General features: G+C 45.9%; 1 protein-coding gene across 4 annotated transcripts in view; it reads left to right on the top strand.

Annotated features, from left to right (window-relative positions):
* The window catches only part of MGAT5 (alpha-1,6-mannosylglycoprotein 6-beta-N-acetylglucosaminyltransferase), a 366,943-nt gene that overhangs the window by 317,627 nt on the left and 30,566 nt on the right, over positions 1-18,750 (top strand). For all 4 annotated transcript variants that reach the window (XM_027077962.1, XM_027132531.1, XM_027132535.1 and 1 more), the window contains exons 14-15: positions 8,558-8,704; positions 17,898-18,014. In XM_027077962.1, coding sequence (XP_026933763.1) covers positions 8,558-8,704; positions 17,898-18,014 — 264 coding nt within the window. The remainder of the gene's footprint in view (positions 1-8,557; positions 8,705-17,897; positions 18,015-18,750) is intronic.

Genomic DNA, 18,750 nt, shown 5'->3' with positions numbered 1-18,750 from the left:
CAGATGTAGAATTCAGGCCGCGTGGTGTGGGCAGGTGGGTAGGAGCAGCTGATGGACGGTCATTTCAGTAGCATGATGAGCCTGGTGTTTTCACACCCTGGGGGCGTCCACCCAGTGGTCTCTGGCCTGTCTATAATTCTGACATGGACGAACCCGGTGAGGTTAGGGGACCTGCAAATAGATCCGTGTTGGGCCTTGAAGGGTTGGCTGGCACGTTGATGTATCCCTCATGTTTATTAATAAGCTCTTTTTTAAAAAACTTAAACGTATATATCTTAAAAATCTTTCCGTATCAGAAGTAGCTGGGCTAAAGGATATATACGTTTTTAGTTTTAAAGGTTATAGCCAAAATGGCTCCACAGATATCATACAGTCTGTCAGTCAGTGCTTGTTACCTTTCTCTGTGAGTGAGGCAGAGCACCTTTTCACATGTTTATCGCATAGATTCCTGATTCCTGCCTCTAAAGGCTGCACGTTCTTTAGGTAAAATACTGCAATCCATTAAAAGGGTTATGGTATTGAACACGATAACATCACAGGTATTAGACAGATATATCAGACTTCAGTAAGTTATTTAGATAAGCAAAGAGGATTGTAATACGTATCATGAAAATTCATGTTTATTAATAAGCTCTTATGTGTGAATTTTACAAATACGTCTCGAGCAGCTCCTATGTGCCAGGCATCGTGCAAGGGATACAGGGGCAAAGAAAGCAAGCACGATCCCTGCCCTGCATTATCAGTAGTGAATTGTTCGGCTCTGGTCCTGACTGCATTTTCATTGTCCAGGTAGAGGGGAGGGGCCGAGCGGATGAGCTTCTGTGGCATCGTAGCATTTCTGATCAGTGTGTGTGATACTTCAGTGTGGGAAAGCATATTCGTAGATGCTGTCCTGTGTACTTCTCACCACAGCCTTCAGAGGTAGGCAGGGCAGGTATTACTGTTGACTTTATTCTAAACGGGAGGAAATAGACTAGAGAGTTGGGCTTGTCCATTGTCACTGAGGTCACCCTGGAGGTAACTCTGACTCGCGATTTTTTTATTGCAAGTGAAAGCTCTGCTAGGCCCTCGACGTACCAGCCTCATGAATAAACATACAAACTTAAGAACATTCAGTGGATAGTCACAAGCCCAAAGAATCTGCATCTCCTTTCTGCCTCAGTTTCTCCATAGGTAAATGCATTTGATCATTTCTACCTCCCAAGTCATGTGTGTGATGCCATGAATAAATTCACTTGATAAATTTCTCTCCTTGGCCAAAGGAGAGAAAGTTTGTTGCATTAAGATTTGATTTCCTTACAAGGTCATCTGCAGTCTGATGACGGTGGCCATCACCAGTGCTCCCTGGTTTGCACTGTTTGCTTTCCGTTCACCTTCTGTCTTAGGAGGACATTTTAGAATCATTAGAAAGTCCAGGCTCTTTTTTTTTTTGGGGGGGCGATACGCGGGCTTCTCACTGTTGGGGCCTCTCCCGTTGCGGAGCACAGGCTCCGGATGCGCAGGCCCAGCGGCCATGGCTCACGGGCCCAGCCGCTCCGCGGCATGTGGGATCTTCCCGGACCGGGGCACGAACCCGTGTCCCCTGCATTGGCAGGCGGACTCTCAACCACTGCGCCACCAGGGAAGCCCGAAAGTCCAGGCTCTTTACCCGTAGTGCTATTTTTGCTTCATTTTACTTTTCCCCACATCAGATTGTGGGAAAAACTCAAGCTCCTTTAAAATTACAGTTGGCAACGCTGCTTCTCTGTCATCACTGTCCCATACGCTTCTATTAACCCAGCTGTGTGAATGTCTTACTCAGCCTTACAAATCTTAAAAGAACACTTACTTACAGACCGTCCACTTACTCTGTCAGAGAATGGGAGATAGGCCGAAGCTAAGGTCCCTGATGTGTGGAGAGCAACAGAGAAGAGGCCTGGAAGGCCCAGGCCTTGAGGTCGGAGATTGCCTGAGATTACCCAAGGATTACAGCTGGAATTTTTTTTTTTTTGAGTGTAAGGGTCATCTCTTTATCCTTGAAAAACTGGTACTTTCAGAGGATGTCGCTGATCCCATTTTGTATTTCCTGTTCAGAGGACTAGAATATAGGTAAAGGACTCCGAGTGGAATTACGGCTAAAACGGTCGGCAAATATGATGAAAATGAGGCGGTGTGTTGCTGAGGCTCCCCTTCTACCCAGAACACAGCGGCAGCACTGAAATGAATGAATCTTGGGCTTTGGAATAATGACACTAAAGACTAGTCAGGCTTTGCATTTATAACCCTTTCTGCCTCTAACTCCTTCCTCGGTGTCTCTGAGCAATTTAAAAGTGATTTATTCCAATCCACATTGGAAGTGCAGAACTGGGGATGCAGACAAGCAAATGTGTGTGGAATGAATGGGATGTGCACGTTCCTCAGACTCGTTACGGGAGAGGGAAGCGAGTCGGGTGCCCCTCAAGGTCTAGAGACATACTGAAATGATTGATGCATAACCAGCTTTTGACTTATTGTTTTTCTTTATGAGCCATCTTTGAATCTCTGCACCAAGTCCAGAAAACTGTCTCCTCAGCAGAATTGTGTCCCTGCGTGCGAGGAGGGGCCCTCACGAAGGGCTCACAGAGCCTAATGGAGATGGGAGGGATTCAGTGTAACCCTCAAGTCGGGGCTCAGGAGCTGGGAAGTTGCTGAATGTAGAAGACTCTTCTAATAGGCACATAAATGTGGATGAATTCGTTATTTATCAAAAGACCAGAGATGAGCCATCTGGGCCAGCAAACTCCAGGAGAGCAATTTAAGCCAGCAAATAAGGACTGAACTGGGGTGGCGTGTTTTTATTTTTGGCTTCAGTCCCCATCTTTCTTAATGTGATTTCTTTCTTCTCCTTCCTAATTTTCCCCTCCCTGTGCCCACTTCCCCCAGTCTCACCAGGGGAATTTCCTTACAGACTGGGGCATCCGCATCCCACACTGGCTTGGAGGAGCATTTGGAGTGAGCCCAGACGGGTACCTCCCTTTCTGACAGTGAGAGTTGAGAACAAATCTGGCTGTGGGAAAGCAGAGGAAGAAGCAACTGCTGCCCCTGCTGTTGCCACACACCTTTTCTGCCCACAACTCTGGCCGTTTCCCCCTCCAGCCCTTGGAGGGGGCATGGCGGCCCTGTTTCCCTCCCACGTCAGCTCAGCAGCTTAGCTGCGGTACTCGCCTAGAAGCCCGGGCAGGGTTGGAAGGTAGGCAGTATGTACCACTGTCCCTGTTCCATTCCATCCTCGGGTCTGACCTCCCCTATCAACCGTGGCTCTTCCCACAAGCTTGGATGCGGTTGCCCAAGCTCTGTCAGAAACCCAGGGACCAAGGCATCCACCACCAGTGGACCGGACCCTCGTGCAGCTCCATGAGAACCCAGGGACCAAGGCATCCACCACCAGTGGACCGGACCCTCGTGCAGCTCCATGAGAACCCAGGGGCTCTGCTTATTCTGTTGACAGTTACCTTCTCAGGGCCTGGCTTGCAGAGGCCTTCAGATAACCGGATGAAGAATGAAGGAAGGAGTCCAGAAGAAATCCACTGGCCATCTGGGATCTTGGGGCCATGCCCCTAGGAGTGATTTCTTGCTTTTCTCCTGAATCATGTGCCTAGATCTCCAAGATCTCCCCACCAAGGGACACTGTCCTTCTGATAGCCCGTGCTTGCCTCTCCGTGGTGTTGCCCACATCCTCAGGCCCTGTGAGAGAGAGCCCAAGAGCGAGCTTACTGCTGGAGCAAGCCGTCTTCCGTGTCTACTTCGGGTCCTCCAGTAGTCAACCTCAGGCAGTCAAGCAGGTTTCATCCTGGTGACAGGTCCCAAAAGCCATTCGCATTCCAACTAGATGGAAACGAATTAGCATACACTTACACATGCACACACACTCCATCCTCCCCCCTCCCCTCCCACATATGTATATAGAATGTAGAACGTATGGACCTAGGATTTATTAACCTCTCCGAATGAGGTTTCAAGAACAAAGGCACCTCCTGACACCCAAATACACACAACCCATTCATATTATCACGGGGCACGACCGTGGGGTTTCACTGCAACGGTAACGACCATCTCTCTAACCCTTCCCTGTGTTAAGCCCTTTCCATGAATTCTCTCTTCATCACTAAAGTCCTCTGACCTCGGTACCGTTAGAGCACATCTTAACTGCGGTGGTGAGCCAGGCCTGTGATGCCTCCGCACCGTCAGGAGCTGAGGGGTAGGCCTGGTGAGCCATTGGGGTGAGAGTGGCGGCCCGGGACAGCTCCTGCGAGGAGGTGCACCTGAGCTGCCTCTTCGTAGCAGACATTGCATGCTGGCACAGCTGAAGATGGTCGGCATCTACAGCTGTACATGTATCTGAATGTTCTCTTCCTCTCCATCTTCAGGGTAACATGCTTTCTCAATGCAAATTGCAATGCATTGGATTTTGTGCTGGGGCTTCCACATGACCGAAGGGCAGGGACTTGTGATCTCGATGTTGTTGTTGGGTTTTTTGTTTTGTTTCTGGAAGGCCACTTACATGGTGGGCATAGTCTGGGAGTCTACCCAGTGAGCTGGTCTCCAGGAAATGACCTTTGATTTAGTGGCCGATACTGACTACCCTGGGGTGCTTAAATGTGCTTGGCAAGTATCATTGTCTTTGTCTCCCTTGCCCTCCTGGACCTTTAGGAGACAGTCTTCAGGTAGGGTAGGTGAGGGGCTTATGGAGCCCAGGAGAGGGTGTAGCCAAACATATATGGGAGAGATTTGGGGCACTGTTTTCTCTTCCATCAGCGTTGGGTACAAAAGGGAAGACAGATGTCCAGAGAGGGGACCCTGCCGGCTACACAAAAGCATCACCTATCAAGAAAATAGATTTTCTCCATATGAAGCCTTGTGTGGATTCCTTTTAAAGATATAAAAGGGATACCTGTTATCAAAAATGTAATGATTCCCAATCATTACATGAAGAATAAACAAGTAAGGCTTAGCCGTAGCATGTGGCTCATGGGACTGGCCTTTGCTTGAGGCAGTCACTGTAAACTGTGTCCTCTCTGTCTTCTGATGGATGCCTCTCCCTGTTTTTAATCCAGGTACTTTATGAAACACAGAGAACTCATAAATACACGTAAGCAGTGCTGAACCTCTCGTGAAACCCCACAACCACAACTCCTGCACAGCAAACTCCAGCTAGACAACAAAAGGTCGTGTATGTGCTGCACGTAAAGTTGAACCTGGGTTTGAACTTGGACTAGCGTTTAGCGAACATTTACTAAGTGCCAAACCCTGGAATACATCCTTTCCATGAAATATCTCCTTGAATCCTCAGAGCAGCCCCGTGAAATAAAGCACGATTACTTTCACCACTTTACACATGAAACGACAGGTTTAGAGAGCTTGTGTTGCCTTGACTAAGGCCCATAGCTAGACAGAATGCATTATCAGTGGACCTCAGATACTCCATAGAGAGAAGCATATAACAATTTCCCACAGTTACAGAGCTAGGAAATGATGCAGTCAGGGTTGGAAACCTGGTCAGCCTGACTCCAGAGCTTATGCTCTTAATCACCACATTGTCCTGATCTCAGAACTACCTTTATCCGCCTTTAAAGGATTCTTTGTGAACTACTCCGCTTAGGGGTTTAAAACAATTTTGCTTCTCCTTTCACCCAGAGTGAAAATCTGAGTGGTTTAGCTAATAAACTCTTTGTCGACATGTAGGGACTTCCCAATCCTGGAGCTTCATCTGTTCTCTCTTCCTTAGTGTTAGTTCAAAAGTTAAATTTTAGAGCATGTAATTTAAAGCTCTATTTAGAAATGCTCGTTGATGGAGTCAGAGCTGCAGCCATGGAGATGTCCCGTCGTCTGGAAGATCCTCATTACATTCTAGGCTTCTGAAAGCCAGACGAAGTATCAATAAAATATGCTGTGTCCTCCTGAGGAGTTAAGCCTCTGCACTTGAATGAATTCTTGCAGTGTCTCTCTTGCCCCCATGCTAAGGAAATCTGTAAGCGAGCAGAATGATGGGGGGAGTGGGGAATTAGGGGAAAAGCAATTTAGTGTGGTTAAGGTACCAGTGTGTGGCAAGGCCGTCAGCACTCAAAAGTTCATGGAATACCCTTTGGTGGCGATGAACTCTCTGCCTATCCTGTTGTCATTCAAACCTCAAGTGTGCTATTTGACCTTAATACATCTGCTCCATTATAATGTCACAGGTAGTGAGTACACGGGAAGCAAGAAGGAAGGTTGCTTATTGACAGAAGTGACAAAGGACTGTTACTTTGGTGTTTCCAAGTAATGCGCTTCCTGCGATCCTAATGAGTGTGACGAGAAGACTCATTGCCAAGAAATTGTGTGATATTTGCTTTATCTTCTTTCTGAAATGGCGAGGCTTCGGAGAGTTAGCCTGAAGTGTTTATGTGTACTGAGATATTCGGATGCCAGCAGGGCAGAAGAGGGGGTGCAAGTCGTTATTCACATATAATTAAACCTAGGTCACATTCAAGTCCATTAAGCAACAGCCTCAAATCCTTTTAATTAATGGGTTCAGATTGGTGGGCCTGAAGGAGCTAATTAAATTTTTTTTCCCAGGATTTTCTATTTAAATAGACAACCATTGTGCTTCCTACATTTCCTCCAAAGTTATTCTTTGTAATTTAGTGTTGATGAAGGTATCAACACTTCATGGCAGGCCCTGGTTTTCAGAGGTCAGAAAACACTGTGGGCCCCTGGTTAAACCCACGGAGACCCCTGTCTGCATCTTCCAGGATCTGGAAGTCCTGTGCTTTCCTGAGCCCAGCCACGGCCTGACAGAGGTCCTCTTTTCCCTGGAGAGCCAACACCTCCTCCCCCAAATCTGCTGGGGGTGGCAGATCACAGAGATCAAAAGCCTCAAGGATAGTAACCCTGGGTTCTTCGTATTTAACAAAGCTGGGATGTCTTGGGACTATTTCTTCATGCCCTCGTGGAAGACGGCTTCCAAGCTCTTCTGCTACCACATTTTCCCTCACCCCTGTGTCTCCTGTTCTTCTGCTCCAGGAGAAATGACCCAGCCAGCAGTGAGAGCTCGGCTGGCTTCTCAAAGCTTTTCTTCCACAGTTCCCTCCTCTGTGGACGCCCCTGAGGGTCATCTCAAGGTTTACAGGATATGAAAGGTTATTCTTCCCAAACAATAAAAAGGTTAAGTACCCTGTTCTGTGCAGAAGAACATACAGTTATAGGATAGGGCATCTCTCCAGAAAACCTGAGATTTTAGTTTCTTGCCCCAGAAAATTCCCTGCGGGGGCTTCATGACTCTTCAATATGCCTAACATGGGCCACACTGCATGTCCAGCCCTGGAATTGAGTGCCCAGCACATACGGGTTGCATCTTCCAGTGCTGCCTGGGTTAGACTCAGGGCTGTCTAGGCAGAAATATTCCAAATCATCATTCAATTAAAGCAGCTGCAGAGACAGGATTACTGGGGAGAGGGCCCGGGAAAGGAGACTCGAGCATCTAGCCGTATCCAGTTCAGCAGCATCCTTCACTCTCGGGGCATGGCCGTGGGGATGTTCCCCAACATGATGGCAGAAGAAAAGGACACCCTGGGACCCAGTTATCCTTTGCCACTTGATGGGCCTGGGAGACGGGAGAGATTTCAGCATTTGCTCCTTCATGTGGGTAGGGAGATCTCACACGTCACCAAGCCTAGACTTGGACCAAGCCCATCAGGACCCACAGCGTCCAGTGGTGTGAAATACCCCGAGGGGAGGGTACGCAAGGATGCCTTTCTATGAGATCATGTTTCATTTCTGGACCCAGGAGTCAGTGCCACTGACTGCAGGGAGTCCCCTTTGTCACAGCGGCTCTCAGCCGTGGTCCCTGTGAGGACTCTGAGATGTGTTTTTGCTGCCATCTCTTGTCTGCCGTGGGGACAACTCGTGGTTTACTTGCTGGGGTGGGAAAGGCTTGCCCAGTTACAGCTCTACACCCTCTCCCCACATTGAGGGGAAAATAAAACCCAAGATGCTGGTGTCCCCCAGCGAAAACCCCATTATGAAAACCCATGTTTGCTGACCTACCATCATTTTAATGCAGCTCCATGTGAACTGTAATCAAACCGCCGAGCGACCTTTCTGTCCCTCTGCCCAGCATCACTGAAAGGGCCTGTTGTTCCTTTGGTTCAATGAAGAAACCTTCTGTTTAGTTAAGCAAGTGTTTTTGCAGTCATGTCTCCTGGTAAGTTACAGAAAGATTATTGTTGGGTCTTGGGTTTTGTTGTTGTTTTTATTCTGTGAGTACCTCCACCCCCCTACCCCTTCAGCTGCCCACCCTGACACTTACTGCTTTACTTTTTTACAAAGGAGGGAAATTCATAATGACCTGAGCAGCTTCCTGGGCCCTTCAAGGTCCCTGGTCATGTTTTTCAGGTCCTAGTGTAAACTGGCTTCTCATTTATCCACCCCCAACCAGGGCCTGGGAACTTTCCAGAGTCTCAGAGGCATCAGCACAGGAATGGAGCCCAGAAGAGACCCCCATGAGCCAGGGACGCCAGTCTGATTGATGTGTTTACATGTGGTGTGCTTCTCTGTCTTACAGCTGTTTGTTGGACTTGGGTTCCCTTATGAAGGCCCGGCTCCCTTGGAGGCCATCGCAAATGGATGTGCTTTTCTGAATCCCAAGTTCAACCCACCCAAAAGCAGCAAAAACACAGACTTTTTCATTGGCAAGCCAACTCTGAGAGAGGTAAGCATCTGTAAAACTCATTCTACTTTCACTCATAGGAATGGTAGCTATTTATTGAGTGCTAGGAGCCCATTTGAACCTCAGAGCCTTGGACGGTAGGTATTGTCAACTTCATTTCACTTAGTTGGGTGGAAGGGGGAGGGTGTGCAGGGGCTCAGAGAGATGGATGACTTGATTACATCCCCTCACTAAGTAGTGGCAGAGCCAGGATTTCGATCTATTTCCGTTCTACAAAGTACGGGGTCTTTTCGCCCTACCCTATCTCCATCCTAATTTGAACAGATATCGCCGGTCTTCCAATTAGCTGAACTCTGATCTTGTGGACGATTAGAGTTTATGGAATAAAAAGAAAATCAAGGGGTTAACAGGTATTTTTAAAGAACCTACTCCCTGTGAGGAGCTTTGGGGAATAAAAAGTGGGCCGTGGGCTCCTTCCTTGAAGAATCATCATCCTTGAGAAGAAAGACGTATCGGGGTGACTGAATAGTATGCCTGGTATTTTAGCCGACTGTCAGCAGGGTGCCGTCCTGGGAAGCAGTCCTGCCGTCGCTCGAACCATTTGCAGAAGGCTTATTGGGATTGCCTTTGGAGGTCCTCTCGAAAATCCACAGTAGGTGATGAATCACCATTGAAGGCAGTTGGATTCTATTTGGGACCATAAACCAAAGTCATTTAGAGCATGTGAGTGACCAGGCTGGGTGTTTCTATATCTGGTTAGAAACACGTGTGTGCAAGAACCCATAAGATTGATTTCTTATTATTTCTTATTTATTTCTGCACAGTTCGTAAGTGGCTCTCCGGGCTGCTTTCAAGGAGGAAGCCTCTAAGTGTCGATTTGTCCCAGTGCCCTTGTCATTTGGGACCGTCTGCTGGGGAGGACACTGCTGGGCAGCCCTCCCGGGACATGTTTCTAAAGCATGCATTTTTCACCTCTGCTACTTTTTTTTTTTTTTTTTTTTTTTTTTTGCCGTACACGGGCCTCTCACTGTTGTGGCCTCTCCCGTTGCGGAGCACAGGCTCCGGACGCGCAGGCTGAGCGGCCATGGCCCATGGACCCAGCCGCTCTGCGGCATGTGGGATCTTCCCGGACCGGGGCACGAACCCGCGTCGCCTGCATCGGCAGGCAGACTCTGAACCACTGCGCCACCAGGGAAGCCCACCTCTGCTACTTTTAAACCTTTCTGGGTCAGTTCTCCTGACCCCATTCCCCCCTTCCCCAAATAGTATATAAAACACATTTTCCGTGATTATTCTTTACCTTTCAGTCAGAGAACTTACCAGTTAATAGAGTTGATCGTTCTGAGAGTTCTTTTCGTTGACCCACCCCATCACTGGTGAGAGGGCCAAAGGAGATGGAAGAAGATCAGCAAGACCACAGATGATCCTGAAAAAGATGAACCTATGGCCCAGATAACCTCTGACAAAGGTTAACGAGGCGTGTGCGTGTGTGTGCGCTCACGCTTGCTTTTTCCTTCTGCTGGTATTGTAAATTTGAGTTCTTCATTTTGGGGGGCGGGCGGTCATTCCTCAGCAACACTTAATGCACACAGTGTTTGGACTTCCCGTCCTGTGGGGCAGGTACCAGAACACAGATCAGGAACCTTCAGTCTGGTACCCAAGAACTTACTCTTTGCAAAGGTTTGAAAGGATGCTCCCCAGCAGTGAGAATGGCTCAACTTAGGCATCTGTGCTTTAGCGTGCGACTGACTTTGAAACTTCGGAGCTCTGGGTAGGAAATGTGGGCTAATAAATCATTCCTGTGTTACGTTTGAAAGTAGGAAATCTCTGAAGTTCTACATCCGCCTAAATTGGATAATTATTTGTAATTTTCGATGTTTTTTTGTGATAAATTATACACAGTGAGAAACGATGATTTTAACCTTTTTTGAGTGTACAGTCCACTGGCATTCAGTACGTTCACAATATTGTGCAATCATCGCCACTGTCCACTCTCATAGATGTATTGTTCCAAACAGAAGCTCTGTACATTAACAGTAACTCTCCGTTCTCCCCTGCTCCAGCCCTGAATAGAAAGGTAACCACTACTCTACTTTCTGTCTATAGAAATTTACCTATTCTCGGTGCCTAACGTAAGTGTCATCGTACAGTGTTCGTGACCAGCTTATTTCACTAAGCATGTTTTCAAGGTTCGTTCATGTTACATGTGTCAGAACCTTTCCTTTTTAAGGCTGAAGAATATTTCATCGTATGAATAAGCCCACGTTTTGTTTATCCGTTCCTCTGTTCGTCGACACTTGGATTGTTTCCATTTCTTGTCTATTACGAAAAGTGCGGCTACAAACATGGGTGTACAAGTATCTGTTTGAGTCCTTGCTTTCAGTTCTTTGTGGTATATATACCTATGAGTGGAATTGCTGGAACTTGCTTTTTATTTATTTTGAAATAATATTAGTCTTAAAGAAAAGCTGCAGAAAGATTACAAGGTTTGGTTATATGCTTCATGCAGCTTCTGCTAATGGTAACATATTATAAAACCACGGTGTAATTGTCAAAACCAAGAAGTTAACATTGGTACCGTAATATTATCTAAACTACAGACTCTATTTGGATTTCACCAGTTTTTCCACTAACATCCTTTTTCTGGTCCAGCCTCCCACATGGCCTTTACCTGTCATGTGTCTTTAGTCTTCTCCAATCTGTGCCAATTCTTCAGTCTTTCACTGTCATTCATGACCTTGACATTTTGAAAGGGTACCAGTCAGTTGTTCTGTACACTGTCCCTCCATTTGGATTTGACTGGTGTTTTCTCCTGATTAGTTTGAGGTTACACATTTTTGGCAAGAATCCCACAGAAGTCATGTGGCCTCAGTGTATCATGTCAGGGGGTGCGTGATACCAATGTCTTATTACTTGGTGATGTAACCTTGATCACTTGGTTAAGGTCGTGTTTGCCAGGTTTCTCCACCTTAAAGTTACTGTTTTTCTCTATATTGGGGGAAGTACTTTGAGACCATGCAAATACCCTCGTTCTCCTCCAACTTTTGCCCATTTATTTTTACCATGTATCAGTGGATCTGTCTTGCAACCGTTGTTACAGTGATATTCTAATGATGATTTTTCCCTCATGATTTTTTTTTCTGGTTTCCCATGATAATAACCATCTTAATTAACATGTATTGGAGCACTTACTGTGTGCTAAGGGCTTTTTAAAAATGATTTTTTATTGAAGTATCGTTGATATACAATGTTGTATTACTTTCAGGTGTACAGCAAAGTGATTCAGTTTCATGTATATATTTTTTCTTTTTCAGATTCTTTTCCCATATAGGTTATTACAAAATATTGAGTATAGTTCCCTGTGCTATACAGTAGGTCCTTGTTTTTTTATCCATTTTATATATAGTAGTAGGTATACATTATTCCCAAATTCCTAATTTATCCCTCCCCCTACCCCACCCTTTCCCCTTCGGTAATCATAAGTTTGTTTTCTATGTCTATGAGTCTTTTTCTGTTTTGTAAATAAGTTCATTTGTATCATTTTTTTAGATTCCACATATTAGTGGTATCACATGGTATTTGCCTTTCTCTGTCTGACTTACTAATGCATGAAAAGCAAAGAAACCCATCAGTTTTCTTATTGCAGTTTCTATATACAAGACTTTGGGAAATGATTCATCAAAAGTATTTTGGACTGACTTGGTACCTTCTTGATCACTAGAATTAGATAATAATTTCAATTTTGATAATTCTGAAGATTTTGATAACACTGTATTACAACTGAGTACTTTTTCCTGAAAAAAATTTAAGACCCTCTTAAACACAATCTAACCCTTTCCCAGTGAATGATGTAATGTTACATAGATCAGATCAGCCAGTATGAAATTGTTGAGAAAAGTATGTTCATGCTGTCGGTTGTGATTCTTTAGTAATTTGCTTTTTGTTGAGGTGATAGAGGGTTTTCATTCTTCATGGCATCAAAAGGGAATAGGTGTTGGAGCTGCCGCCCAGGCATTTGGTTCCTCCTGTCCTTTCAGCTGGTCCCACCAGTGCTGGAATGAGACTCCGGTTAGAATGGCACTGGGGGAGGCTTTCAACAGCTGCTCAGCAAGTGACCTCCCACAAGTGACTCCATCAGTCCTGGGCTCCTGTGGGAGGGCTGGGATGCAGAGGTCAGCTGACAGATGTTCATTGTATCCCCGCAGGGCCTGTGGTACTAAGTCACTGCCTTGGGGGAACTTATCAAGACACATTTCCTGTTTCCCAGGAGCTCAGATTTTGATATGGAAGTGTGATAAGAGCGATGTCTAATCAACGGGCATGCATAAGGAAAGAGCTGAGTACATTAAGCAGGGGAAGTTAACTTGGAGCGGTGCCCGGCGGAGGATGTGCTGGGTTAGCTAGAAGGGGATAGTGGGGGAGCTGTCCTTTAGAGGAAAAGAAGAGTCGGGTTTTGAGTTGGGGAAGCATGAATGTTGATGCGTTGGAGGGAAACCCCAAGCAGGTCACTTTACTTTATGCAGGAGGGCAGGGTCCATCTGATGTCCATTTCCTTCTCCGCTGGAGACGGTGCAGAGAGCAGGAGCAGGCTGATAGCCAGTGACATGACACAGCTTTGAGGGGAGCCAGTGAACCTGACCTCACAGGCAGGTGGGCCGCCCCACTCTGCTCTTTCGGCTCACAGAATCCCCCTGATCAAAGATGCTTTTAATTGGGAAAGAGCTATCAACACTTGTACAGATTTCTAAGGGTCAAGAATCCCTAGGAAGTATCCTTTTTCTTTTTTTCCTCAGCAAATAGAAGAATTTTAACCAAAGCGTATATAATTACGTAGCTATCTTCTTGTGCCCTTGCTAATCTTTTGAGCTAAGCAGCAATAGATCCATGTAAATGGGTCCATGTAAATTGCATCTATGTCTCTTCTTTGCCTTCATTTGAAGAGAAGTCTAAATTTTTCTTTGTATTTAGAAAACAAAAAGCTTTGTTTTTGTTTTTGCATTGGACCCATTTTTAAAACCACAGTGTACACACTCAAGAGAAGTTCCGTATGCCTTAAGTATAATGTGGTTGGTTCAAGTTACACTTTAAATGTAATATAATTTGGACTTCTCTCTTTATATTGGGAAACATATTAGTAGGTTCTTTTTTTTTGCGGTACGCGGGCCTCTCACTGCTGTGGCCTCTCCCGTGGCGGAGCACAGGCTCCGGACGCGCAGGCTCAGCGGCCATGGCTCACGGGCCCAGCCGCTCCGCGGCATGTGGGATCTTCCCGGACCGGGGCACGAACCCGCGTCCCCTGCATCGGCAGGCGGACTCTCAACCACTGCGCCACCAGGGAAGCCCGGTTCTTAATCATTATTCTGACATTTTGTAAACCTTTAGAAATTCTGTGACTCCAGGGTTTCCTTTTCCGTAAAGAGAACTTGTGTTCTTCTAGGAGAGTTAACAGCCGCTCTGAAACAACGTCTTATATTTAATAAGATTTTCATTACTTTTACAGACTATACTCCAGTAAATATACTGATTGATATACGATAGCTCAGATCACACGGTTCTCAAGAAATTAACAAGGACGAATGGAACATTCAGAGGGGGAATAATGAATCACAAAACGCCTTACTCATAAAATTAAGTAACCCTCCATAAATGTAAATGAACAAAATGATAATGGCTCAGCATCTTGTATTTTCCAAGTGCTTAGAGCAACCTTGTAAATGAGCAGGGACCTTAAAAGGCAGAGGGGAGAGAGACTGCTAAATAGTGACACTGATGGCAACTTTCATTTACCCTGATTCAGTTGGAAGAATTAATTAGTTTGTTCTCCAGGCCACAAAATGAAAATGGTATGACACTTTACTCAGCTTCAGGAAAGGTCTAATGCAGACATACATTCAGTCCTGGGATTTTGTTTTAGGTTAGCTGGTTTTAAGCAACTGATGAAAAGGCTGGTGTTTCCATTGAGCTCCTTTTGGTCATTGTCTTAAGAGCTCAAGAGCATCCTTTAAAATTGTCATCTTCCGTTTTTGTCAAAAAGGTAAAAAGTTGTTGAAGGATCTAGATTTGAATTTGCTCTGCTGCTTTCTCGCTATGTGGTCTTGGGGAGTTGTAAGCCCCTCTAACCCTCAGAATCCTCATCAATGCACAGGAAACCTGATAAATAATGTCTGCTCAGGTGATTAGCCCCGTGCCAGCCCCAGCTGAGGGGCCTCACTGATGCGTGCTCAATCTAAAATATGTGCTGAGGAAAAGAAAAGCGTGCTCCCCCAGCTCCAGGAGCCTGCGGGCACTCTTTTTCTATCCCTGACCACGCAGCTGAGCAAAAGGAAAAGGGTGTATGTCAGAAGCATGGGGAGCTGCAGGCTAGCGAGGGGCGTGACTCTGGCAGAAGAGGCAGGAGCAAAGTCTAGGATACCTGCACCTCAGAATCGCCTGATTTCCACGAGCGGGGGCCAGAGAAGGCTCAGAGTGGAGGCCCAGTAATTTATCTTCTGGGTTTCCCCCCTGAGTAATGCATGCACACCATTGGTGTGGTAAGACATGAAGAACGGTGGCCAAGAGCAAGCTGCAGAGGTGCCAGTTGAATCACCCAGTCCTCTGAGTATATTGGGATCTGAAGGAAGAAAAGGGAACCAGCTTGGCCTCAACCCTTCCACACCCAACACCCTCTTTTATTCTAAGTGTATTATAACATCTTCTTTTCACTCCTGAAATGAAAAATATACCCTGCTAACATCATACAGAGTGAAGTAAGTCAGAAAGAGAAAGACAAATACCGTATGCTGACACATAGGTATGGAATCTAAGAAAAAAAAAAAAGGTCATGAAGAACCTAGGGGTAAGACGGGAATAAAGACACAGACCTACTAGAGAACGGACTTGAGGACCTGGGGAGGGGGAAGGGTGAGCTGTGACAAAGCGAGAGAGAGGCATGGACATATATACACTACCAAATGTAGAATAGATAGCTAGCGGGAAGCAGCCGCATAGCACAGGGAGGTCAGCTCCGTGCTCTGTGACCACCTAGAGGGGTGGGATAGGGAGGGTGGGAGGGTGGGAGGGAGGGAGACGCAAGAGGGAAGAGATATGGGGATATATGTATATGTATAACTGATTCACTCTGTTATACAGCAGAAACTAACACACCATTGTAAAGCAATTATACTCCAATAAAGATGTTTAAAAAATCTATTCAATTGCAAGTTTAATCTAAATAAAATCAAAGAGAAATGCGATTATCACACACACACAAAGAATGATTCTCTAATTATAATATGAAAGAGAAGTAAAAGGAAAATACTTTGCTATAAGGTAATAGTTATTTTGTGTATATGTGGTCCAGAAATACTGTATCATACCCATGAACCACACTAGAAGGCATCATGGTGTCTCATTCTTCCTTACAGTGAATATGTTTGTATTTAAGAAGAACAGGGCTTCCCTGGTGGCACAGTGGTTGAGGGTCCGCCTGCCGATGCAGGGGACATGGGTTTGTGCCCCGGTCCGGGAAGATCCCACATGCCGTGGAGCGGCTGGGCCCGTGAGCCATGGCCGCTGAGCCTGCGCGTCCGGAGCCTGTGCTCCGCAATGGGAGAGGCCACAGCAGTGAGAGGCCCACGTACAGCAAAAAAAAAAAAGGAAGAAGAAGAAGAAAACATTGAGCTGAATCTGGTCAGCCCTTTTTACTTATAATTGACAGTAAAGAAAGAGAAGCTAAATAAAAAGGTGCCTACGTGTAGACACACAGATATACTCCATTGGCATTACTGTGACAGCTTCAAATACAGACTGGTTTGGGTATGTTGTACTGGAGACCCAGATCCTCTGCGTGGCATTGACTTTGCTGCCATGATTTTTCTGAAGTGATAACAGCTTATTGGTGAAATTCCCAATAAAATGTCCCTTGATTTACATGGCAGTTATGTTCCTGGAAAAAATGTATATTCAGACTGTGCCAAAGAGGCAGGTTCTGTGAACCCACCTGAGAGCTTGGCGGGGCATGTGAAGGCCTGTGGGGAGTGGACAGTTCTGCCCTGTGCAGGACGGTCACACACATCTCAAGGCGTCTGGCATCCCTGGTCCTCAGCCACGGGTTGGGGCAGCACCCACCAACTTTGAGAACTGAAAGTGCACCAGAATGCTTTCTTTATACCACAGCCTTAAAAGGATACAAGAATAAAGGTGGGAACAAGTTTGAGGGGTAAATTTAGCTGTCTTTAAAAAACGGATTCTTCAAGAACTGAGAATTGCCAATATTCCTGTGGGTTTCTTTGGCCACCCTTTGTTTTTAAAATAAAACCTCCTTTAAAACAAAAGCTACTTTTCCTTGCTTTTCTGATCACACGTTGCCTTTATGACTCTTAAGGCTCCAGTGTTATGCTAATTATTATTCCAAAATTCTCTCTTTTTCTGGTAGCATTATTTCCCTTTCTGTCGCCTTTCATATGTGCCGTTACGTGTCCTTCTATGACTTTAAAGCCTATGAGAACTTTATTGTAATTTCCTTATACTTACCTGTCTATCCTAACCAGTATTTTATAACAGATGCCAGTTTGATCTAGGTGATTTTCAGGGCTGGGATATGACTGAGGGTAAATATTCATTATTTCTTGGTGTGATTTGGGGGGTTGAAGCCATCTGTAACAGCCTCCATGTCAGCTGGTTATGACATTCTAACTCTTTTTTCAAAGCAGTACTCAAGGTGGGGAGCCATCACTGGACCTGCCCTGTGGATGCCGTGGTCTCAACACAGGGCCATGCCCTCCTGGGACCCCTAGACTCCCAGAAACCCCTCCAAAGTGCCCAAGATCCCAGCTCCAAGGGTCTAAGACAGCGTAGCCTGGCCGTGTGTCTTTTAAAACATCCCACATGAGCCTGATGGGCACCCATGGGCACTGCCAGTGTTGCCAGCCGGGCACACTTGACAGCCTCGGTGTCCTTACCTGTACCTGTCAGGGCTGTGCCTGCTTCTCCAGATGGTCCTGACAGTAGATGTCCTGCTGGTCAAAGCAAAAAAGAAAGCAAGCAAGCTGTGGAATCCTCCCTCTTTTATTGTTACCTGCTTACGGGGTGCTTAGGAGGTTTCGATCGTCAAGGGTCCAAAACAAAAAATGACATTACCTACACAAGTACAACTCGGAACCGTAAAAAGCATTAACGCTTCACCTAGCACAGAAGGTTGAGAAATGAAAAAAGCCAGTGTTCGTGAGACTGAGGTGTTCTGTTTTCTCTTTTCCAGCTGACCTCCCAGCATCCTTATGCCGAAGTTTTCATCGGCCAGCCACACGTCTGGACTGTTGACCTCGATAATCAGGAGGGGGTGGAGGACGCCGTGAAAGCAATTTTAAGTCAGAAGGTTATTTCTTTTATTCCATTTTCCCCCATTTGTGATGTGAACGGGATCATGTGGAAAGCATCACAGGCCCTTCGTTCAAGTAATTAGAATGGTTCCATGTCAGCTTGACTCTGAAATTTAGAAAATGGCCCAGCTGTAGGACTGGCCTGGGGATTTTTGTGGATGTTCTGTGAAATGGAATTAGAGCTGGTGTCCAGATGCGTGCATGGATTCTACAGACCCTTTTGACATGGCTCCTACAGACCCTTTTGACATGGCTCCTGGGTCCCAGACACAGCAGTAGAAACTTGAATTCTACTTGTGTCAGTGACCTCATTATGTAGCTCTCCCAAAGATCAGAAAAGATAGACCCACTCCCCTGCAAAAAAAAAAAAAAAAAAAAAAGTGAGAAGGAAAAGGACTAATTAAGGAAATACTGGAAAATGTTTTTTATAGCATCTGTTTATTTGGCTTTTCTACCTAAACATCTTATAAAATTTTGTATAAGTAACTAACATCTCTGGACTCTCCAGAACAATTCAGCAGACATGTATTAAGTACCTACTGTATGCAGAGCGCCCTCTGAACCACTGTCAGGGACGCTCACTTCTATAAGCATAAACGAGGCTGGCTCCCTGCCTGTAGGAAACTTACCACCCTGTAGGGGATGGGTCAAGTTATCCTCTCTCCCAACCCCGGGACTGCCTTGGATTCTACCAGTAAACCCTGCCCTCTGTCCTCCTCCTATCAGAGCAGC

The sequence above is a fragment of the Aethalodelphis obliquidens genome, unplaced genomic scaffold, assembly GCF_003676395.1.
Source record: "Aethalodelphis obliquidens isolate GAN/ISIS:26980383/991018 unplaced genomic scaffold, ASM367639v1 scaffold2, whole genome shotgun sequence".
Lineage (NCBI taxonomy): Eukaryota > Metazoa > Chordata > Mammalia > Artiodactyla > Delphinidae > Aethalodelphis > Aethalodelphis obliquidens.
Note: the sequence above shows the minus strand (reverse complement) of the source record. Positions and strands in the feature narration are given on the sequence as shown.